The sequence below is a fragment of the Folsomia candida genome, unplaced genomic scaffold, assembly GCF_002217175.1.
Source record: "Folsomia candida strain VU population unplaced genomic scaffold, ASM221717v1 Fcan01_Sc004, whole genome shotgun sequence".
Lineage (NCBI taxonomy): Eukaryota > Metazoa > Arthropoda > Collembola > Entomobryomorpha > Isotomidae > Folsomia > Folsomia candida.
In genome coordinates, this window is record NW_019091196.1 from 10,894,191 (window position 1) to 10,919,044 (window position 24,854).

Here is a 24,854-nt window from a genome sequence, read left to right on the forward strand (position 1 = left end):
TTTCAATGAACCAGAGTCATCTTCATTAGGCAAAAATTATCTCAAACCCCGTCTCAATTTATTTATTGTATTGCTTGTCTATTAAAAAATTACTACAACTGGGTAGTTAGCAAATTGTGTAAATGAGATATTGATTAGAAAAGTTTATTTTTTCATTTATGTATATCAACCAAAGTAAAAACAGGTTAAATTAGTAGTAAAAACTATGTTAATTACTTATGTATCTAGTAAAACTCTAAAGGACTAAAAAAAATCCATACGTGATAACAGTAAACAACATCGAAAGTCGTAATAAAAACAAATAACCTATTTCATTCATGTACAACATCGCATAACTAGTCAATAATTTAAAAATAAATATTTTTCATCAATTATTTAAACATTGCTCACAAATCTACCAATTGGTAGTTCTTTCAAAACCTATCTTCCGATTCTCTAATTACAAAATTAGCGTTGGTCACTGACATTCTTGACACTTGTGTTTGACTATTTCCGTCAAATCCTCCAGTCTTTGACTTGTCTGTAAGTAAAGAGAAGAAAAATACGTTTCGCTGTATTGCCAATATGCAATAATAAATTTTCGAACTTTGTTATCTTACTGGAGTGAAAGGTAACTCGTGTAACAGATTGTAGACTAGACGGGCACAAAACTGCTTGGAACGCCATTCTGTACTGTTTGTTCATAAAAACGTAGATAATTGGGTTGACACAAGCAGACATGTAAACCAAGACATATCCAACGACATGAGTCACTATATAAAATAAGACGCGATATTAAACCATCATTAAAATTTTTACTTAAATTCTTCATGAATATTTGTATGTACATATAGATTTTCTTACCAGGATAATTAACGCATTTGTCAGCAACTTTCACAATGGTTATGGGGAGATAACAAGCTACGAATGAGATGAAAATTACCAAAACCTAAAGTAAAATTAATAAATTAGTCCAATTTTAATTTCCCTTAGTAGAAATGATTGGATTTTGATTGACCAAAATATGTAAAAATTCGTACTGATAACAAATGACGAAAAAAATCGAGTAAAATTTTAGAGGTTTACTTGTTTTAGTAAATATCCGCTCACCATTTTAGTAATTCGCCATTCATTTTTTCGATTTCTTGTTTCGCGAACATCAGAACGAGCAGAGTGACGTCTCATGCGATTTTCGGATCTATTCATAATTTTAGTGATATTATATAAATATTTAATTAGTTAAAATTAATGATGAGGTTAACATATATTTCTTTATACTTGTGCACAGTCCAGAAAATTCTGGCATAACAGAACACAATGATTGTGCATGGGATGACGAATGCAGTGAGGAACAGGGCCGTTTTTGATGATATTTTGTTATCTCCTTCAATAATTGTGCACGTCTTTAATCTTTTGTCATATCCGAATTTGCCTAATCATAATTAAACCAATTTGAATTACGTAAAACTTAAATATGTCACCGAGGTTGAAAATATTTAATCTAATTAATCTAATTTGTTACCCCAAACTCCAAGTAAAGTTGGTAATTGCATGAGAAAGCTGAACACCCAGCAAAACGCAATCATGCATCCAATTCCGACGGGTTTGTAAATTCTCGAGTATAATTTGTGACTCGTTATCATCATGTATCTGAAATTAAGTGAGTTATTAATTTCTGCACTTTATGCCAATATTTTAAACCCACCTGTTAATCGTAATCATTGTAATTGACAAGAGGGAGACTCCAAGATTGCCATATCTCATCAAAGGAAACAGTGTGCAAAGCATACTCCCATGAATCCAATCTCTGTGAATAAAATTGGACGCACTAAAGGGAAGCACGAGGAGACAGAATAGAAAGTCGGCTACACAAAGGCTGCAAAACCAATTATATAATCGTTCATTAAGAAAAGTTTTAATGACCAGTTGACCAATCCTGAATATGAACCTGATAATAAAAGCAGTCGCAACATTCCTTACGCGCTGGCATCTCGACAGGGCAATGATGGTCAGAGCGTTTCCCAAAATGCCGACAATTATGACTATTACTATTGAGGCAGCACCAAAATTTAAGGCCCAGGTAGGAAACCTGTAAAATTATTTATTATGGACACTGATGCATTAAATATTTATGAGGAAATCATTGTACGTAAATCATAGCAAATCATCAAACCTTGAGTATTCAGAAACAGTCTCATTCCCACAAGAATGATGCTCTGCAGCTTCTATACTTGTGTCTTCGTCCATAATGGTGGCTGATTATATTTAGTTCCGGAATTTCACAATTGAGAAACAAACAGTCACAAACACGACTAATTATTTACTTCAGTTAAGTTAAAGACGCATCTTCATCTTGGAAAATGCATATTTCTTGAACACCCGAGCACATTTCTGTATTACGATACGAATTGTAAAAATATTATACCTATTCATGATAAAACTCATTGTATTTTTAGCACATGTTACAAGTCTGCGCGTTATCAGTTTACGGAACAAGCATTGAACAAGCACTTCCTAATTTTAAGGAAGGTAAATGTTAGTACGGGGAAAATGTATTGGTGTAAAAAATCTCAAATAAATGTTAAACGCAACCATATATGTACATATCGTTGTTCAATGTTAAAAAATAAGCAAGACAAATGCAAGTTCCAAGTAACTTGCATGCCTAAAATCACAAACTAGAAATGAGTAAATGTCAAAATGAGATCAATGCTATCAGGACTTGTATTTATAAATGATCAGGATAACCCTTCGTCAGAGTTTAGTTAGAATTATGGTCATACTCTTTCAACGGATTATCTTGACCCTTGACATGGGTCAAGATAAACATATGTTAAAGGATGCCGACCAAAAAGTACTGAAATATTATTTATTCGTCATAATGCAGTCCAACAATCAAAATTATTATTATGCACTCTTTAACGGAAAGATTATTTATTACAAACTTATTATTTTTAGATATTCCAACCTTTTTTTTTATTTTGACCTATAACGAAGCGGACTTTGACACCGTTCAGTATGTTTTATGTCAAACCCATGAGTTTACTTTACAAAGTAACCGTTTTTATAAATACAAGATAATGTTACAAAACTAATAGTGCAGTACAAATAATAAAAACGATTGTGCATACTAACTACAAGTCGCTAGTTAGGACTAGTTGATGGGTAAAATAGATACATGTACATACGTATGTACATAAGTAAGAAATGTAGGAAAACTCCACAATAAATTTGTCTCTTGTCTGGTTACCAGTATGCACAGCTTTTACAGAGCATGACAGATTTCCTCAATTGAAATGCTTGATTCAAGTCAATGATAAACACTGTTTTAATTATTATCTCGGACATTCACAATTATATAACGAGACGATTTTAGCTTGGAACTAACCCACACAAGAACTGGAATGGTTTCAAACTGAGACTAAACGATGTTTTGGAACTGATTGACTTTTTAAAGAAATCTCACAAACGTACGTGCGTAAGTAAATGCATTCTGGATTATGGTACAAGAGCAAAGAAAAAAAACTATTTTGGAGCACTAGACTTGTTAAGGGAGAAATAAATCATATTTCACATACCACTGATTTACATACCATTCATGATATTAATAAGTTCCATTATTAAACTGGTTAAAACTTAAACTCAAACAATTTGTCAGGTTTAAAAAAGTTAATTTTCACAAAACTTTCCAATTTCCAGAAATCTATTCATTAACAGAACTTCTTGAACAGTTGCTGCATTTTTTATGTTTTATTAACAGACCACGACTGCAAAACTGCGAAATTCACTAGTGAGACGAAAAATAGTGGTATTTTTTATTTTCCCCTGAAACCTGCCCTGGAACACTTAACACCGTTAAAAAAATCTGTAATGGACTAAAACTTTACGAGCAAAAACTGAGACTGAACATCATCCTCTGACGCTGTCTCTCCCTTAAATGAAACTGTTTTAAAGCCTTGTAATTATGTAGCTCCTACTGACTTGCTGGACGTATGCAATGCTCAATACACTTTGGTTCCATCAATGTGAATTCCATGTCACGGTGGGTGGACTATTCATTGTCAACACTTTATTTTTACTTGACTTTATTTGTCCATGTTGTCCATGCTGCTTATCATAATCGCTGAATCCCAGTAGTGGCAGTAGTAGTAGTCCTATCCCCCATTTTACTCATGCAGGGTACACTTTATTTACGTATATTACTTCACTAAACACAAACCCACAAACCAAGAGAACTGTAATAACTGAGCATTCGAATCATTTATATTAATCAAGAGATGCATGTACACATCCCTTGAAATAGTGGAACTGGAAGTAAATATGCATGATGGGAAGTCAAGTTATGCAGTATTACTTTTAGCTGCTCTTGATGTGTGAATGGAGCAGAGATCTCTAGCAAATCTCTTTCAACTCTAAATCATTACACATGTCAACGAGAAGGGTTTACTACTCAGTCGTTAAGTGTCGAAGCGTGAATGCATTATTGTAAAATATAAAAAAACACAGGGATGAGAGATGAAACGAGATGAAAGTACCGAGGGATGAATTGACATTGACTAGGTTTAGGTTTTTACTACATTTACAACCACTCGGCAGGATAAATATGGTCAGAAGACGGGGAGAAAATGTTAATAGATTTAAATGAGGAAGTGCCTACTCGCAGAGTCGGAGTCATTTGGGGAATGACTTCAACTAACGAGTATGTACTCTGATTTGTAGTTGTACTTGTGGACATATGAAAATGACTTTTTGACCCTCGTCATCTGATATGATACGCAGCCCTAGAACAACAACCAAGCCAAATCGAAGTGCTTGTCAATTCCATGTAAATGTGTTGGAATTTTCTAAGGTGTAAAAAATTAAAGATTAAACAAGTGTACCCACAATCTCATTTTTAAGTTCAAATGATAATGATGCACGTAGTGTTTTTGACTGCAGAAAATATTATGTAGTATCACTAGCAAATCGAAATGAAGGATTGTGCTACATAGTGTTAGAAATTCAGATTTTTGATACATTTGAGGATATATGCGCCATTAATAAATCATTTTACTTATAATTTTGTAATTTTATTTTTACAAGTTGTAGATTACGACTGTTTAAAGACTGACTGGTAAATACTGCTCATGAAAATTTTGGAAACGGTTGACGGTACATGATACATTACTGCATAATGCATGCTCAGTAATATGTACATATATTTAGACAACGTGTAAAGCGATTGTGGTAACGCGTGAGACTTGTTAACTCGACTTTTTTTACCACTGTAACAAACGCGTTTGTTTTTTATGGGAAGCTTTTAGCATGATTCACTCTCCCGATGGCAATATCCACTGTTGGGACCTTCCTGGGATGCCAATTGGACGTTGTGGGCATAAAAAAGAGATCGGGATCTATTCGGAATTTTTTCGTTGCACGACAAAACACAATGCAAATTTTAATATGCTTGATTTATAATGAATGATAGTTACCCGATATTTTCATGGTAAACATTTTAACTACTTCATTTTATGAAAATAGCTAGTATTACTTCAAAATTGACACTTTCAATATTTAATACTATGATAGAGAAATATACACAAGAAAAAATTGCAAATTCACAAAATAAATCGATATGGAACAAATGAATCCAAATATGAGTAACAAAATTGACCAAATTATGCAAATTTTTCCAATATGAAATTCAGCATTTCGGGCAACGATGATGATGATTTACTTTTACTCGGGCTTCGAGTTCCCATCTCAAATCGAGACACATCCGAAGGTCGAGGACTTTCAACTTTCCATTCGTTCATATGATTCTCTGGAGTTTGTGTGATAATAATATTTACAGGATTACAAATTAAAATTATTAAATTGGTTTCTGTGTTGGTGAAAAAAAAATTAGAAATTTTAGTGTGAAAGCTTTCTCCAATTTACTCTCTGGCTTAGTATTTACCTATCAAAATTTGAGCAACAATGAGTCTGGAACATTTGTCAACCGGTAAAATATACAAAAGACATACGGAAAGTTTCTTTCTTAAAAATTGTAGTCATTTTATGTATATTTCAAGGATCCATTTGTCCACCGTTGTTGCCGGAGAAAGTCCGGATTTATGCTATGCGGTTTTGCCCTTACGCACAACGGGCGTTGTTGGCTTTGGCTGCAAAAGATATCAATTATGCCAAAACAGCGTAAGATTATAGAGTAACTATTTGGTGCACTATGTCATATCTACATATTTATATCTATGTGTACATTTAGGGGTGACGTAGTATTCATCAACTTGAAAGTATTTCAGCTTATTATTCATTTGGAATCTCTAGAGTCTCGTTAATTAAGAACTGTCGGTGATTTTAGGATAAACCGGAATGGATATTTTCAAAAAATCCTGACGGAAAAGTCCCCACGGTGGAAAGATCTGATGGAAAATGCATTTACGAAAGTTTAATCGTGTCTGATTATTTTGACGACACTCTCTCTGGCACTCAACTTCACCCAAAAGATCCATTCCAAAAAGCAGTGGACAGGATTTTGGTTGAGAATTTTGGAAAGTTGGGACCCCTCTTCTACAGAATGATATTTCTTCCAGAAACACCACCTGGAGACATTCCTAAGCTGTTTGAAGACTATGAAAAAATCATAACAGAATTTTCGATGGAGTTGGAGAAACGTGGAACTAATTTTTTTGGAGGTTTCTTTCTTTATCACGAATTAATTTGCAAACTATTTACGTAATCTGTAATTCAGGCAACGATCATCCCGGAATGGCTGACTATATGATTTGGCCATGGTTTGAAAGGCGACCGGTGATCCAACTCCAGCATCCTGACCTCAAGGGACAAGAAATTATCGCAATTGTGAGTGGAAATAAAAAAAGTGGGGAAATTATACTTCTTAACAGTTGAATTTTATTAGGATCAATGGGTGGAACGAATGAAAGAAGACCCAGCCGTCCAAATGTGGTACTTAACTCCGGAGGTGCATCATAAATACAATCAAACTGTCCGAACTGGAAGCCCAGACTTTAACATGCTTTTTGAAAAGTAGTAATAATCAATAATTTCTAAAGTGAGAAACCAAAACATTGCGTCCAAAAAATATATTTCTAGAATTTCGCGTCCTGATTAGAATTCTATACACAAATGTAGCAGTTATGTAGTTGCATTTATGGCACTAATACTTTAATAAACATTTTCATGCACTAATTTGCTGTTCCATAGCACAACAAACGAGTTGAGTGAGCGGAGGAGTATCATATTTCCATGCTATCAATAGCATTATTAATACACTCTTAAATCGATTTATAGTCAGTCATTTGTATTCATATCCACTATTCTTTATAGTTACCATTTTATAACGAAACGCCCAATATAGTATACTGTAAAGTGACAGCAAGTGGTATAATTTGCAAGGAGAAGCTACTCCGCAAAACGATGCCAAGTTTTTACAATTGTTGTTTTGCATGAAGCAAACCACAATTTACAAATATTCCACTGTGAATAAGTATCAACTATGTCTCACCCATATGTATGAATGAAATGGACATGTAAAAGGATAGCCGTTGCAATTCTATCCAATTGTGGGTTATTCACTTTAAGCAATTATTTTGCACATGCATTCTACGTAAATTGCAGTAACTTGTAAAAATATGTGTATTAGTCAAAAGTTATGTTAGATTTTGATTCCTTAAATGGTTTTATAGGTTTTGGAAATTATAAAATTGAGACAAAAATGTTTGCCCAAGGCAACGATTTCACAATACCCCATGCCGCAGTACCCCGCTAAACTTGAATTAACTTCGTGCTAAACTTTAATTTAGCAACGTGCGAAAAAGCTGATGATTCGTTGCGAAAACAGTGCGAATTTGATTCGAATTTAATTCATAATTAAAAGAAAGATCTCTTTGACGAGGTAAGTGGGATAGTTTGAATAATCAAGAGGATACGAAGGGGTAGTTCTTGAAGATTTCATACACTTTCGGCGTTAAAGTTTATAAAGTGTTGTTATTTATTTTTGTATTTCGTGTTTATTAAAGTATTCTTTAATATTTAAATAATAAAGATGCCGACATCCCTTCCACCTGAAGAGGAGGAGGAAATTGTTGCAGAAGACGTGGCCGGGTCCGGGTCTAATGCAGATAGCGTAGAGGCAATTTTTCTTGATGATTCGGACGAAGACAATGAACCGGAAGAACCAGAGGAACGTGTCGTCATCCCGTCCTTGGTCGAAGAGGATGAAGAAGTCAGTAAATGTTCCGATGTCGCAACTATCCTGAAGCTGTTGGATGATCGGATTTTAGCTAACGGTGCCAATGCAAATAATGCGCCCTATAACCCTGTCAAAATTTTAACGAGGTAATTCGTTTTACAAAAGGTTTTATTTAAAAGTTTTGTAATAGTATTTCTTACTTCAATTAGACTGTCGGAAATAATCGAATATGAAATGCTTGAGTATCTGAAAATGGATCCTGACCCATTTGATGATCGTCACCCCTCAAGGACACATCCAGACTGTTCGCTAGGCCATTCTTTAAAAGCTCTGTTTAAGAAGGAGGTTTTTATGACAAAATTAGTTCACGAGTACCTGAAGGAGAATTGGGGCGAGGGACTAGATTTGGAAATAAATACTGCTGCGTGTCGCCTATTTGTTAATATTTTACCAGGATTGGAAACTTCTGTAGTGTACCAGGTACATAATTTCAAATAATTTGGTGCAGTTGTTTTTGGAGGAGCAAGAGGAAATTAATTCGAATATGCCAATACAGGAAACGGAAGGATTGCTGTTAAAACTATTCACTTGGGCTGAGACTGCTCCAGAGCCGTTGAAATCGTATTCGCTTGGACTACTTGGAGCATCAATGGAGGTTCCTGAAATTGCTGGAAAGTTCAAGTGAGTTTACATGACCATCAATAATTTGTCAACTAAAGTTAATATGGAATTAATTAACCAATATTAATTATTTTTGTCACCTTTTAGAGAAAAGAATATTCATTTAGTCCAACTTATGCTTGAACGCTTACGAGAGTTACAGAATGAATTTTTCGTGTCAACCAAGAATGCATTGAGTCGTCCTTTTTCACAGTTTGCGAATCGTAGCGATTTAAAAACAATTCCAGAAAACCCACTTTTGGACAGCAATGGTGAAGTGGTGGATCGTATCGCAAATGAAATCCTGAGTATTGCAACTGCAAATAGAGTACCAAATGGTGGTACAGCTTCCACTACGAATGGATGTGATGTCGATGTGGACTTTGTGGATTCTGGATGTTTATCTTCTGTTATAACACCAGTGGGAACTCCGAACCAAAAACGGAGACCAAATACACTCCCAGAAATTAAAGTGTCAAGTGAACATGATATCTCAACACCACCAAGTTCCACTCCACAAACTCCTAAAACACCACATAACAATGCAGTAGCAATAGTGGGACTTCAAACGCCAACCAATGTTACTCCAAAGTCTTCAAAGAAAACCAGAGCAAGCCTGACGCAGAAACATTTCTTGGAACCATCTTTACAAAATAAGGCGAAACGGAGGAAATTGGCAAGTTCAGTTGCAGACACGACAGAAATTGAAGAGTGTAGCACGAGCTCTAGCTGGGCCGAATTAGAACCAAATATCATTGGATCGTGGCAAGTATTTCCAGTAAATTTGGTGGCACGACAAATCTTTACTCTCCGGTATCTTGCCCCCCTTGGGGAATATCAAGAGGTATATACTATTTACAAGGCACATTTACATCTGTTTGGTTGTCTTCCATTGTAGATTAATTTAATGAACTTAATTCTTTTCAGATGTTGGGATATGCTTTCGAGCAAAATGCAATTCAAATAATTTTGAGATATCTATCAAAATCTCATCAGACCAAGGAGACATCGCGATTAACGTTCGAAGCACTGAAATATCTTGGAGCATTGTTGTGTCATAAAAAGTTTGCATTGGAATTTCTTCAAGCTGGAGGGCTGCAGGTTCGCTTAAAATGATTGTTTTTTTTAACTAATAATCTATGAGAGTACCACTTATTAATGATTTAATTTTTATTAACTTTTAGAAACTGTTACAAGTGCCAAGACCAAGTTTGAGCGCAACAGGAGTATCTTTGTGTCTCTATTACATTGCTTACTCTGGTACTGTAAACTTTGCTCATTATATTCACTTGTTAGGCGGGTTATTTATTTAATTTGATAAATTTCAGAGGATGCGATGGAAAAAGTGTGTCTGATGTCAAGAAATACGCTACATAACCTCATCAGTTATGTCCTATGGCTGTTGGAATGCGCCCATAACTCTGGGAGAAACCACGCCATCATGTTTTTCGGAGTCATCTACCCCTTCAAGACCATGTTGGATCTGTTTGACGTTCAAGATGGGTTACGAGCCATTCTAAATGTGATAACGACTCAACCATCGTTCGTCCAGATGCGAAAAAGCATTGATGGGGGGCAAAGAGATCAGTTGGGGACGACAGCAAATGACTTTCTCGACAACCCAGAAGACGAATTGGACATATCTGACGAGGAGCAGATGATCAGCAGACAAAGCGTGAGACAAGTCAGTTTCAACTTGAAACGATACTTCGAGTCGCACTTGGGATTCACAGCGGACAAGTTGAAGAGGACGATTGGCAAGAACCATCATAGCCATCCACAAACGACAGGGTCTATAATACCTCCATACAAGGTAGGTCTTGAACTTTTAAGCCCATTGTAAGCAGTGGGTAAGTAATTTATAATTTCTCAGTTTATCGACAGAATTTAATCATGCTTATTATTATATTTACAGTCTCTAAAGCCATTTACAGCGATGGAGTTGACATCACTACACACTACGATTCAAGATTTACTACCAGGAAACGCTCAACGTTGGGCCCCTGTGGACAGATTTTTGAATCAGAGTGGCTTAGAAACAGTCATGCAAACGATGGCGATGGCATACGAGTGGAACTATTCTGGGCGTGGTGAAACCGTTCGAAACATGCTGGATGTTTTGGCTGTCGCCTGTCTCATTCCGCGCACACAGCTCATGTTGACTGAACGCTATAAAATCAACGGGTCTAATGAACATAGTGGGATGAGTATTATCTTGAGTGCTGCTGAGGGAGAAGTCGTGAATGAACCGGATGTGAAAAAGAGTGCTCTCCAAGTCATCGGAAATTGTGTGTGCGGTCCAATTCATCACAAGAAGCCAAGCGAGACGCAAATAAAAATTTGGGAATGCACCCGGAGTAAGTTTCATGCCAATCACATGTATGTATAAGTAAAACAATGTTTTAATAAGTATTCATTTTCTTTGCAGTCAATAACGGAATTTTAATTTTAACGAAACTCCTCCAAACCAAATCACCTATCACTGATGCGGACAACATTCGTGCCATGGCGTGTTGGTGTTTAAGCGGACTTGCGAGATATCGTCACGTTCGTCAAGTTCTGCAACAATTGCCACTGATTCGATCCGGATTTATTCAAAATTTAATGACTGAACCCATCCTGCAAGACAAACGACACGATCACGCAATGTTTCAAAAATATGCAATGGAAATTATTAAGCTTGTTCACGGAAAAGAAGACAACTTTATCCTAGACTTTGGCGATGTGATTCGAAAATCGGATTTGATCAGTCAAAGTAAAGTCGACTATTACGGGAACGATCTCACAGAACTGATACATGATCACTTGGTAAAGGCTGGATTATCTGAGACTGCCGCAGTTTTGCAAATGGAAGCAAAATCTAGACATAACTACAAGATTAGCAACTCTGCATCTTCAGCACCGATTAATTTAGATAAAATTGTGCGACAATATCTCTTAAATCAACACTCACTCTGTAAAACGCCAATGATAACATGTCCTACTTTTGAATTATTGAAACCACACAAGTGCCCAAGTAAGTCTGACCGACCGCGAGCGTCAGACTTTAGAACGATGGGGACCAACTTTGGGTCTAGATTTTTTAAAAGGCAAATCGGTGGTAATTCACACGGACACGAGGACAAGAAACTAATCTACTCTAGATTCAAACCTTTTAGAGTTCTAAGAAGTGCAGACATTTCTGGAGATGAGGAAGTTAGTTTTACCACGTGCGCTTTCTCTCCGTGTTATCAGTGGACAATTGTAGGCACTAGCGCAGGGGATGTTAAACTTTTTAATAATTCAAACTTGCAAGAGGATGGAACTTATCCGTGTCACGAGTCGGAAATTTATCACGTCGAAGCCAATAATAAATGTTCATTGCTGTTAACCTCCAACACTTGGAGGAGACCGCTCAGCGCTCTTTGGAAGATGGAAGGTCTCTTCGATAAAGTGATTGAATTTGAGAGAGAAGAATACGTCGAGTTTTCTAAACACACACAAGACAAAGTTATCGCAACGAATAGTGACACAGCGTCCGTTTTTGACATTGAGACAAAAACCAGACTAATGACTCTGAAGCCGAGAATGTCGAACCAATATTTAAAAAACAGAGCAACCTTCGACCCTTACGATGAGTTAATTTTATCGGATGGAGTTTTGTGGGACTTTAAGTCTGGAAAAGAGGTTCACAAGTTTGATAAACTAAACGAAAATCTAAATGGTGTCTTCAACCCAAAAAATGGGCTAGAAATTGTAAGTTGTTTTGGATTTTACACTTATCAAATTATTATTATGGAAAGTTATTGAAATTGTAAATTGTATTCTATTTTTCAGATTTCTAACACTGAAATCTGGGATGTGAGGACCTTTCACTTGTTAAAAACTGTTAGACAATTAGATCAATGTCAGTTAACGTTCACGAATGATGGCAGCATAATTTATGGGGTCAAAATTGAAAGAGAAGAGCATCCAAATAGTGACGGAACAGTGACATTTAGACAGGCAGACACCAGTTTTGTCGTGATTGATAATTGTGATGATTATTCCAGCATTGCTACAATTGAGCTGAAAAGGTAGCAAAAATATTTTATTTATTCAACTGAAGCCTTGCACTTGTAGTCGTACATGAATATTTTAATATTGCTGTTGTCTTTACTATCATAGACACATTATGGCATTGGCTACATCACCCAACGACTTACAGTTGGCGTTAATTGAGAATCACACGGCTCCTGATGAGACCATGTCCACGCCAGATTCATGCGTCAGATTTTATGAAGTTGGAAGAAATAGATGTGATGAGCTAACCAATGCAGACGGAGTTGAGGTAAGAAATTTAATTTTAAAATGGCTTGAAAATCATGACATTGTAATTACAAAATTGTGGTAAACTTTGTTTAGGATGAAGATGATGTGCAGTCAGATGACGATGAAGACGTCGACGACGACGATGATGATGATGACGACGAAGACGGAATGGGTACTATGTTATACATAGTTGAATAGTGTAGTTTAAAAAAAAGCTTCGAATTGTCTAAAATTCTAAAACAATGCTTGACTACAGGAGATGATGATGAGTCCCTTGATGATGACGATGAAGATGGAGATAGAGATAATGATTTAGATCGTCTCTTGGATCACCTTCTTGAACCGAATCGCCAACTATTTATGCGAAATGGTAACAATAATGATGATGCTGAAGAAGAAGAGTCATCAGGATCGTCCTGGAATGATGATGACGATGCAGACGCATCTTCTAGTTCAGATGATGACGACACCGATTAATTTGAAGCAAAATTAAAAAATTTAGTGTAAATATATAATATATATTTAGCCTAATCGTCCTCGTAGTGCATTTATCTTAGAAACTATCTTGTATAGATAATTTTTCTTGAATGTGGGATGATGCGAATGAAAAAATTCATAAAAAATTTAGAAAGATGGAACCATATATAAAAGTCTTCCCTTGTGATACATGATTATTTTTACAGTATGAATAAAACATGTAATCGATAATAAGCAATCCGAGATTAAGTTGTTATCTGTGTGAACTTGACAGATGGAATCGATTTGCGCATGCATTTTGACTGATTTTGATAAGGTGGTTTGCCAAACATTATGTGATTCCTTTTCGGGCTAGGGAGCAGGGAATATCGTTGATAACATAAATAATCAACAATGAGAGGATTATTAGCAATCTATCTTGTCTTTGCAACCAGCATCTGCGACTTGACCGTGTCTCAAGTTTTCGACTTGATTATTAGAGACACTAAAATCATTGATGGCACTGGTTCGATTTGGTTTCGTGGCGATATTGCTGTATCCGGTGGACAAATTGCTATCGTCGGAAATGTCCCCGACTCTGCTTCCGCAATCCAGATAATCCAAGGAAATGGAAGTTACTTGGCGCCAGGATTTATCGATTCCCACACCCACGACGACATTTCCATTTTGGAATCCCCCTCTCACGAGTTTAAAGTCGTCCAAGGAGTTACCACAATTATCACTGGAAATTGTGGGTTTTCGAACTACCCAGAAGGTATCAAGAACCATAATCAGAATTAGTTTTGTACTTATTAGTTTTATTTCAATGTTTGCCAATTAGGTCAACTCCAAATAGTTCAAGACCATCTCCGCACCCTTCTTGGGGACATTTCTGAGCAACATTTCTTCCACAATTTCACCTCCTTCAAAGACACCTTATCAACGAACGGAATTGGATTAAATATTGGGAGTTTGGTAGGACACGGACCACTACGACTTGCCATCGTAGGCTATGACAATCGGGAAGCTACCCCTCAAGAAATTCAAGAAATGTGTAACTTGCTAGAGACTCAACTTGTTCAAGGTGCCGTTGGGCTGTCCCTGGGCCTTGTCTATCCTCCAAGTTCTTACGCCACGATAAACGAGGTTTTACTTGTCAATCTCAGTAAATTACGAAAACTGTATTGTTAATACTTTAATTTTTAATTTAATTAGCTCATCAGTCTGGCCGCCATTGTTAAGAAATATGACCGAGTGATTTCAGCCCATGTGAGAAGCTATGAGGGTGGATTGCTCTTAAGCATCGAAGAATTTCTTACCGTCCTGCGCCTCAGTGGGGCCCGAGGTCTCCTAAGTCATCTCCAAGCGGCAGGAACGCCTTATTGGAACACCTCTATCCCACAAGCTCTCGAACTTTTGGAAAAGGCTAGATCCGAGGAAGGAATTGACATTGCAGTTGACATGTATCCATACCTGGCCGGCAGCTCCACGATTTTGCAACTTCTTCCGCCCTCCTCAATGTCGGGCGGATTTGATGAGTTGCTGAGAAATATGCAAAATGCGACTTATCTCGAGTACCTCAAGAACATGACGGAAGGGGGACGAGAACCTGGCTGGGAGAGTAAAGTTGCCCTCATTGGCTATGTCAATATCATGATTGGATCAGTCGTCAATCAGAACCTGACCGAATTTGAGGGGCTGTCCATTGTCGAAGGTGCAGCAGTCATGCAAATTACCGAATTTGAATTTCTCGTCCACATCATCACTTTAGACCACGGGATGACCAATGTGATCATGTTTCAGCAGCATCAGCCAGATAACTACTTGGTGTTTCAGTCACGATTACAGATGATTGGGAGTGACTCGATTCCTCGCTCTGGTGGAGGCAAACCACACCCTCGAGGATTCGGAACTTTCCCCCGAGGTAAACAACACTGAATTATGAGAATAATTGTCAACAGTGATTTCGATTAGTTCTGGGCAGATATGCGAAACAGGATGGCGTCATGAGTTTGGAAGAAGCCGTCAGGTAATTTTGCAATGGTAATTTGTAATTTATTACAAACATCAATTAATTAAACATGTAAACATGTCAGAAAATCCTCGTCCGCCACAGCGAGCCGTTTCGGAATACATGACCGAGGTGTACTCCGAGTTGGCATGAAGGCAGATTTGGTCCTATTTTCAGAAGAGATTTTGGACCATGCAACTTTCGAAGAGCCAACCCTCGCACCCTCAGGAATTCAGGGCGTTTGGGTTAACGGGATTCGAGTGGTGGATCAAGACGGGGGGTTAATTGGAGAAAATGTGCTTCCCGGTGAAGTGGTCACCATTCAGGATCAGTGGTCCGTGTATCAAGATTTCATTTTAAAATTCCAGTCATTTTTATTACAAACTTTTCCCTCCATGACTCAGTAATACGGATTGAAAGCCAGCAACATTTTAAAATACAACATAAAACAATTGCAACAATTTATGCGCATTAAACGTTTAACTTTAATTTGGCCTGCATAAATTAAATAAATTTAAACGATAACCTACTAAGATATTTACATTAATTAGGCATTCATAATATACCTTAAATCACATCCGTTTGCCTTTTCGTTAATCTTGCTTGCCTTGGTCATCACCAGCGGCGTAGCCAGGCTTGGGGGGGGGGGGGGGGCAGCAGCCAAGAAAATAGATTCCCCTTTTTAGGCTTAAAATTTTTACGTTCACTCACTCACACCGTTTTAATACAGGGTATACATATTGCGGTGCATCGAAGTAAACGGGACAGAATTTCTACTAAAATCACGTGCCCATTTGATTAACATTGGAGGCGGGCTGAAATTCAAATCAAATCTGTCCCGTTTACTTCGAGAATTGACAATAGTTGCACATATCTTATGTATGTATATCTTATGTAAACCTTTATTCAACTGTCAACAAATATCAGCTATTACAAACTGGTTTCCAATTCATTACAGAAATGCTAAAGGGTGTTAATAAAGTCCGATCCCATGCATTTTTTGGAGCGTGGTTGTTACAAATTCAGCTGGAACTTTTGAACCAGTGAAGTTATTTATTTCAAATTTTTACCATGGGAGGAACAACTAAACGTGTAAGTCATGAGCATCTTAGAGTTGAGATACAAACATTGCATCAGCAGGGGCTTAAACCTACAGAAATTGTGCAAAAATTGGGCTGCAGCCGCAGAACTGTTTGGAAATGGAAGAATAAAAATTTTGTCCACGACAAAAAGCGACCAGGGCGACCCAGAAAGGTGTCACCTACCACAAAAAGAATGATTAAAAACAGACTTTGCAAGAAAACCGGTAGTTCATTACGTAATTGAGCAAGGGAGTTAAATGACTCAAAACGCTATAAAGAGAAGAAGAAGCAAATTAACTGTGTGACCGTGCAAAAATTTGTGAAAACTACCAAGTGGGGTCACACAGCTTACAAACTAACCAAAAAAACCTCTCATGTCACAAAAATATATCGATGACCGTCTGAAATTTGAAGAACTCCTTCAAAAAAGTGCCCATTTGAGTGAAAAAAGACTTGGTGAAGAATTGCGCAGTCACATCCTTTGGACTGACGAATCTATTATTGAACTATATCCAAAATTGAACCAACAAAATGTTCGTTACAGGACAGAAAACAAATCGGATGTACCATCAAGAGCGATCCCAAAATTCGGGCTTAAAGTTATGGTAGCGGGTGGATTTTGTGCACGTTGCGTGACCCCTCTACATATCATACCAAAAGGCCAATCAGTCAATGCAAAGCATTATATGGAAAAAATATTACCTATCTATTTCGATAGCATGGGGAACAAGGAAATATTTCCGAATGAAAGAAAAATAGTTTTCATGCAGGATGGTGCTATAGCCCATACAGCAAAAGCGAGTTTGAGTCTCATCAAGACGCAAGTTTCAACGGTCTGGAGCAAGGGGGTGTGGGCCGCTAACGGCCCAGATTTGAATCCCCTGAAGAACCAGTGGTCCATACTTAAGGAAAATGTATACAAAGAGCCACAACCCCGGACGAGGGAAGAGCTAGTAAAAAAAAGTTCAAGATGTATGGAATTCGATTTCCAGAGGCACATTGGAAAAATTAGCACAGAGCCTTAAACAAAGAGTTGAGGGCATGGTTAAAGTAAATGGTAACAAGACCAAATACTAAGGTAAATATGTCGAACATTTTTTGTAAGTATCACGGGTAGTTTTTTTTTATACTAGCCTTCACTTTTTTACAGGAAAAATGGGATCGGACTTTATTAACACCCTGTATAATTTAAAAGCAACTAATCTACTTACGCATCTAAATTATTTAGTTAGTAATAAGTGTGTAATAATTCTTAATTAATAATTCTTGCTACGAGAAATTCTTTGCACTGCTGGCATGGCCTTTGTGGGACTCAACCCTAATGCAACCAAGCAACCCCCAAATTTCGGTCGTTCACGTACTACATGACTCAAACCCCACGTGGGAGCAATCATAAGGGTTCGTATTTTTAGCCCGAACCAGGGCTTATGTAATTGTCATGTCCGTCTGTCTGTCTTTCGATAGCTCTCGAACGAGTTGACCGATTGACTTGAAATTTTTACCACATGTGTATTGGTCAAAGTTAGGAAAAGAGTTCGAAGATGGGCCAAATCGGTCAAGTGGTTGACCGGTGGGTGTCATCGGAGTGGGTGGGGTATTATGCACCAAAATTTCAGAATGGTCGTATAAAGCTGACATTTGGTACAGAGGTTACTAATGGCTCCAAATGAAATAATATGAAGTGAAATTGGAAAATTATTCAACCTGAGGTGGCCGAGGGGGGACCCATACCGATTTTTCAAAATCGTCCAATCGAGCTGAAATTTGGTATAGAGGCTGCTAATGGCCCCTAATGGAAGAATATGAAGTGAAATTGGTAAAATTTTCTCATGCCGGGACCAGTTGGGGTGACCCATACCGATTTTCATAACTTGTCGCAAAAAGTTGAAATTCGGAACGGTGATACTTAATGGCTTCTCATGAAATTATATGAAGTCAAAGATGAACAAAAAGTAACCAGAGGGGCACTAAGGGTGCCCATACCGATTTCTAAGAGTTTATATATTCAGCTAAAATTTAGTGAGGAGTCAAAAAATAACTTAGATTAGAATTTAGGACGGTTGAATTTCGAAATTTTTATACGAACAGCTTCCACTGCTCGTGGTATTTGGTGCCAAGCAATACTACCAAGTTACGCTAGTTAATGCAAGAATTAGTGAAAAATAGTACAACATTCTGACAAACATGAGTTTACTAATCAATCCTGGTTCGGGCTAAGCAAAGCTGTACTGATAGGTTTTTACATCATTAACTGCTGAGTTGACTTCTTCCACCGTGGTTAAATGAAATTCTTCTGCCGTGTCGAGAGATGGATACTCGGATTCGTATTTAGCAATACTATCTGTTAAAGTGTCAATTGGGACTAAATTAACATTGTTAATGACAAATTGAGAGGCTAATGAATCACTAATTGTGGGTTCTAACTCATTTGTTACAGTATTATTGAGTCTTGTAATTGGGATTCTATTACATTTACGATAACCAGTAAGTAAGTTTACATTTTGCCATAGATTATTTGTGTTACTAGTAGACTCAACAAAGGATTTCTTAAAGTAGAGTTTAGTCCTTCCTCAGTGAAATCTCAAAGGTAAGGGAAGGGAAATGGATTCCGTTCCCTTCATGTGTGGACTATATGATAGAAGGAATGACGGGAGTAGAGTTCTCAATGGTCCGGATTGGTCCGGATCAGCCCTGATCCGAAACCGGACCGAGGCCCGAAACCACTAATCCGAAACCGGACCGAAAAATTTTCCCTCGGCCCAGAACCGGACCGGGACCGGACCAGGACCGGACCGGTCAATCCGGGCGGACCGAAAAACATATGATTATAGTATAAAGACCCATATATAGTATAGTATTTATACTTTATGTAATTTCTATAATAATTACACATACATATAGTACATATGTACATATGTATAGGTAGTGCATTGAGATTTATATACATATTATGCATGCATATATATGTACATACATACCTAAATGCAGAGCTGGGAAAATCTAGATTAAAATAATCAAGATTAAGATTAAGAATAATTAATCTTAATCCATAATCTTAATCAAGAAATTTGTTCTTATCAATCAATAATTTTAATCTTAATCTCACGTCAATTTAATTTAATTTTTAATTTTTAATCTTTGAATCTTCGACTTTAATTTTAATCAGGATTAATATTATGATTAAAATTACGCCATCTGTTACTCGAGTCCTTGTAAATCTCTAAATTTCAACGCACAATCATCTCTCAACACTTGAACCATTTTTAAAAATCAAAACAATTCTAAATTGACAGGTTCTCTTTTGAAAGGAACGTTATTTAAAATTGTATTCCTTAAATATTTAAATTAAAAAATTTGTTGGCATTAAAAAAATTAATTTAATTTTAAAAAATTATTATTTTTTTTTAAAGTTATTATTTTTTGAAATTTAAAAGCGCATTGCATTTGAGGTGCGACTGATTTTTACTCGTATTACAAGTTATTGTATTCACCTTAATTTACCAGATAAAACTTTAATAATTTCAACAACAATTAAGTATGAAGCGCTGATACTTCATGCTTTTCTCAAATTTTAGAATTTATGATATAATATCGATGTAAACTATAAAAACCGGCGAAAAATAGAATTATTCTTAATTAATATAATTAATCTAGATTAATTAATCTTTAATCTTTAATCTGCGTCATAAAAATAGATAGAATTTAATCTTAACAAATTTAATTTAGTAGCGGAAGAATAATTTTAATCTTAATCTTAATCTCTGATTCGGGGATTTTTAATCTCAAATCTTAATTTTTAATCTCGAAACTCGTTAATTTCCCAGCTCTGCCTAAATGTATTATGTAACTAAACATTGTATATGAATATATAACCAGAATGCCAAATGTTTCAGATTTAAATAGATACATGTATCAGATGAGGCTTCGTAAGTTCTATCGAGCAGTTTGGTTATACATATAATCTCAGGACCAATTTACATTTTCCTTCTCAACTATTAACAGGTCTTTTTTTAATTTTTGGAATGCATTAGCATGAGTAGAAATTAAAAAAAAATCCTCCTGAAATCATAATTTTGGAAGGATTTTTTTACGCTCTTTGCAAGGAGCGTAAAAACTTTAAAACCTGAAAAAATAATTTTTACAGATCATGTTGCGAACTTTTGAAATTTACATAACATAAAGTTTGAACATATTGAAAATTCATGAGTTGGGCCTGAAAAAATTCAAGAATTCCAGGCTGAAGTATTCTAATTTTCTTGCGCGCCAAAATATTCGGGCGGACCGAAAACCGGCGGTCCGGTCCGGTCCTTGGAAAGCTGATCCGAAACCGGACCGAGGACCGGACCGAAACTTTCGGTCCGGATTGGCGGATGGCCCAATCCGGGACCGAACCGCCGGATTTCGGTCCGGTCCGGGCTAACCCGAAGCCCATTGAGAACACTAGACGGGAGTTCCGGACATTAGCTGGAGAGTTTGCATATCGAAGGCGGTTACACCCCCAGTGTTGTGATCTGTTTGGTGGTGGTGGTGGCGGCGGTTTGTGGGGTCGCACACCTAAATGAACTTAGGTATTTCATATTTTGTCTAGACTCCTTTCTAGCTCTCAATGCAACTTTACATCAGGAATATGCTGCTCCCAACGAAAGACAAAATATACAGTAGCCGCGGAAGTGTGGGGTCGGAGGGACGAGGGATAATGTCCCCGCGGTTATTCGATGTTTCCATTAGCTTCCCATGTTATACACATTCATGTGCAGACCTAAGATTGAAGGATTAGATTTAAGTAGATTAAAGGAATGGAATCCGTTCCCCTTCCATTCCCTTCATGAGGAGAATGAGGCCTCCCGCCCGGCCTCCGATGAATTAGTCAAATCTTCTACCGGAACAGATTTTGAAATCTGAGCACGAATATAATCATAAGCGCTTTGACATGCAACATATCAGCCCGTGTGTACCAGATCAAAGGTAATATATTTGGAACACGTCAAACGTGTCTATGTAACAGATTTCGAATCGGGTATAACAATATGTTAGGTTGATCCAACAGGTGCATTTCAATATGTTGATGATACCACTCGGTGACAAATTGTTCCCACATTGTGACAAACGGGTACAACTTTTAGTAACAAATATTTTATTTTACATTCAATAATAACATTAAACGCTTAAAAAATTAAAACAAGTATTTAACATTAAGGATGGGCTATAGCGACTCGCGGCCACATTTTGAAGATTTCGGTTTCAATAGGAAATGCTTGGTAAAATTATGCCGAAACTGCCTTCATGCACTACACTCTTTCGCCCCCAGTTTTGAATATTGTGAAGTGGGACAAATTTTAGTGCGTAGTCTGCGAGTGTGCGGGGCGCGATTGATCCACTTGGTATCAACAAATGTGATAATCATAATAGAGCATTAGTTTAGTAGCCGTGCTGAAAAAACGTGGGTCACCAATCACTGAGCAAAATCGTGGAGAAACGATGACGCCCATGGAGTTTAATTTGACGCCTGAGGTTTCAACAGATCCTTTGATTTCGGACCGCCCGTTCCTGGAATAATTCTTTAGGTATTTGGGCACATAAAAAAATCACGGTTCAGCAGATCGCCCGGAATTTGGTCTGTGTACAACTCGGAACGGTTCCCAAAACGATAAAATTTTGGAAAATTTGTAAAAACAAACGGATGACCCCCAGCTCGGGGTCACCCCCTATCTGGCCAATTTCTCTGGAGATAACTTCTGGATGCCATAGGCAAATTTTGGTCACCCTGTGCCCACGAAATTCGACACAAATTTTTTCAAGGTTTCAAACATCTAAGGTGTGTACCCCTTAGGTCTTTTGACGGTGAAAAATTAAAGTGTTGAAATGTGCCAATTTCTTACTGGAATATTATGTAGACCCAAAAAATAGGTGATTCGGGTCTGTGTGACCTACCAAAGGCATGTTCTCATTTGACAAAAACTTACATTTGTGTCAATTTCGAGGCAAATAAAAGCAAAAGTTGAAATTTTTTTCTACCAAGAAACAAGGGTTGGTGGGTACCAATATATGTGCAAAATATTGGCCTTCCCGCGGGTGGTGAGAATTTTGTAATTTTTCGTCATTTTTGGCCAATTCCTTATGGGAAGTCCCATGTTATATTTTTTCTGATCAAAAGTCCCTCCCTACCTATGAACTTTGGCAAAATTCGAAAATTTTGTCTTTTCTCTTCTGTCTTAATATACTCATCAGATCTGAGTTCCCGCCAATCATGGACATGAAAACTTCCAAATTTTGCCATATTTTGCCCAAGAAATGCCATTTTCTTTTGATCCGTACAAAAGACAACCACTCAGGCATGGTCAATTAGTCGACAACCTAGGTCTGTTCTATCCTAGTAACATGAATTGGACATAGTTTAACTTACATATCGAAATAAACCGTCGCAAACGCGCATACGGAAGTAGCTTCAGACTTACTTCACCCCAACCACTCCCACGACATTGCGGGAACACTTAATTTCACTATATTTCATCTACAGGTTCAATTAAAAAAAAATCTCATTTTGCCCCGACCACACCCCCTGGCGCCAAAGTGGGTGGTCCGATTGACCCCTAAAGTTGATAGGATCCTCCCCCTGGGGTCCTATGTTTGATGGCGAAAACCGATTTCGATTATCTCGATCCGCTCTCCCGTTATCCTGCTGACGGACGGATAGACGGACAGACGGACAGACCGACAGACGAACAGACGGACAGACGGACAGACGGGCAAGGTCTTCACATAAAGTAGCTGAAGCTACTTAATAATGAACCAACCAAGATTCGTTAATAACGGTTTAGCTCACAGCTATACCAATTCTCAAGCGATTTCGCTGGTTGCCCGCGTAATTTGGAGGGAATTTGAGTACCTAAAAATAATGTATGGTTCACGTTTGTCGAATCTACTTGGAACATGATGAAAATGTGCGTCAGATGAATTATGCCGGGTAGTTCTCTTGACGAGCATACATATGTATGCTCTAATAATAATAGATTTATTGCATCATAGCCAACAGCCTTTGCGCATCATCAATTAGCGTGAGCCATAAGAAGTAGCGTGGGTAATAAGAATTAGCGTGGGCTATAAGAATTAGTTTGGGCCAAAAGAATTAGCATGGGCCATCAGATTAGCATTGGCCACCAGAATTAGCATTGGCCATAAGAATTAGCGTGGGCCATAAGAATTAGCGTGGGTCATAAGAATTAGCGTGGGCTATAAGAATTAGCGTGGGCCATAAGAATTAGCATGGGCCATCAGAATTAGCGTGGGCCATAAGAATTAGCGTGGGCCATAAGATTAGCATGGGCCATCAGAATTAGCGTGGGCCATAAGAATTAGCGTGGGCCATAAGATTAGCATGGGCCATAAGATTAGCATGGGCCATAAGAATTAGCGTGGGCCATAAGATTAGCAAGGGCCATAAGAATTAGCGTGGCCCATAAGATTAGCATGGGCCATAAGATTGGCATGGGCCAAAAGATTAGCATGGGCCATAAGACTAGCATGGGCCATAAGATTAGCATGGGCCAAAAGATTAGCATGGGCCATAAGATTAGCATGGGCCAAAAGATTAGCATTGGCCAAAAGATTAGCATGGGCCAAAAGATTAGCATGGGCCATAAGATTAGCATGGGCCAAAAGATTAGCATGGGCCAAAAGATTAGCATGGGCCATAAGATTAGCATGGGCCAAAAGATTAGCATGGGCCATAAGATTAGCATGGGCCAAAAAGATTAGCATGGGCCATAAGATTAGCATGGGCCAAAAGATTAGCATGGGCCATAAGATTAGCATGGGCCATAAGATTAGCATGGGCCATAAGATTAGCATATGCCATAAGATTAGCGTGGGCCATAAGATTAGCATGGGCCATAAGAATTAGCGTGGGCCATAAGATTAGCATGGGCCATAAGAATTAGCATGGGCCATAAGATTAGCATGGGCCATAAGAATTAGCGTGGGCCATAAGATTAGCATGGGCCAAAAGATTAGCATGGGCCATAAGATTAGCATGGGCCAAAAGATTAGCATGGGCCATAAGATTAGCATGGGCCATAAGAATTAGCGTGGGCCATATGATTAGCATGGGCCATAAGATTAGCATGGGCCATCAGAATTAGCGTGGGCCATAAGAATTAGCGTGGGCCATAAGATTAGCATGGGCCAT

General features: G+C 37.6%; 4 protein-coding genes across 5 annotated transcripts; 3 read left to right on the top strand and 1 right to left on the bottom strand.

The window, feature by feature from the left end:
• Nucleotides 1–128: 128 nt before the first annotated feature.
• LOC110848527 (G-protein coupled receptor moody) lies at nucleotides 129–3,999 on the bottom strand. 2 transcript variants are annotated; one of them, XM_022095772.2, is made up of 10 exons: nucleotides 3,573–3,999; nucleotides 2,153–2,370; nucleotides 1,928–2,068; nucleotides 1,685–1,855; nucleotides 1,502–1,629; nucleotides 1,258–1,411; nucleotides 1,090–1,177; nucleotides 844–928; nucleotides 600–752; nucleotides 129–520 (listed from the first exon to the last, which is right to left on the bottom strand). In XM_022095772.2, exons 2-10 carry the CDS (start codon nucleotides 2,224–2,226, stop codon nucleotides 414–416), a joined length of 1,101 nt encoding a protein of 366 aa, XP_021951464.1. In that variant the 5' UTR covers nucleotides 2,227–2,370; nucleotides 3,573–3,999; the 3' UTR covers nucleotides 129–413. The 2 variants fall into 2 exon arrangements, with proteins under 2 accessions (XP_021951464.1, XP_021951462.1); XM_022095770.2 differs by having other exon boundaries at nucleotides 3,558–3,999.
• A 1,730-nt stretch (nucleotides 4,000–5,729) lies between these two features.
• Nucleotides 5,730–7,184, top strand: LOC110848529 (glutathione S-transferase omega-1). The gene is made up of 6 exons (XM_022095773.2): nucleotides 5,730–5,962; nucleotides 6,033–6,153; nucleotides 6,224–6,251; nucleotides 6,320–6,653; nucleotides 6,710–6,819; nucleotides 6,878–7,184. The coding sequence occupies exons 1-6, from the start codon at nucleotides 5,938–5,940 to the stop codon at nucleotides 7,007–7,009; spliced, it is 750 nt and encodes a 249-aa protein (XP_021951465.1). The 5' UTR covers nucleotides 5,730–5,937; the 3' UTR covers nucleotides 7,010–7,184.
• Nucleotides 7,185–7,724: 540 nt separating this feature from the next.
• On the top strand, nucleotides 7,725–13,840 carry LOC110848837 (DDB1- and CUL4-associated factor 1). Its single transcript, XM_022096164.2, has 14 exons — nucleotides 7,725–7,873; nucleotides 8,024–8,316; nucleotides 8,380–8,650; nucleotides 8,727–8,851; nucleotides 8,939–9,674; nucleotides 9,758–9,931; nucleotides 10,015–10,090; nucleotides 10,159–10,643; nucleotides 10,746–11,187; nucleotides 11,259–12,565; nucleotides 12,647–12,885; nucleotides 12,977–13,139; nucleotides 13,214–13,292; nucleotides 13,377–13,840. The coding sequence occupies exons 2-14, from the start codon at nucleotides 8,024–8,026 to the stop codon at nucleotides 13,595–13,597; spliced, it is 4,611 nt and encodes a 1,536-aa protein (XP_021951856.1). The 5' UTR covers nucleotides 7,725–7,873; the 3' UTR covers nucleotides 13,598–13,840.
• An 86-nt stretch (nucleotides 13,841–13,926) lies between these two features.
• LOC110848418 (N-acyl-D-glutamate deacylase) lies at nucleotides 13,927–16,116 on the top strand. The gene is made up of 5 exons (XM_022095629.2): nucleotides 13,927–14,351; nucleotides 14,418–14,722; nucleotides 14,792–15,500; nucleotides 15,551–15,605; nucleotides 15,673–16,116. Exons 1-5 carry the CDS (start codon nucleotides 13,991–13,993, stop codon nucleotides 15,992–15,994), a joined length of 1,752 nt encoding a protein of 583 aa, XP_021951321.1. The 5' UTR covers nucleotides 13,927–13,990; the 3' UTR covers nucleotides 15,995–16,116.
• Nucleotides 16,117–24,854: the final 8,738 nt, after the last annotated feature.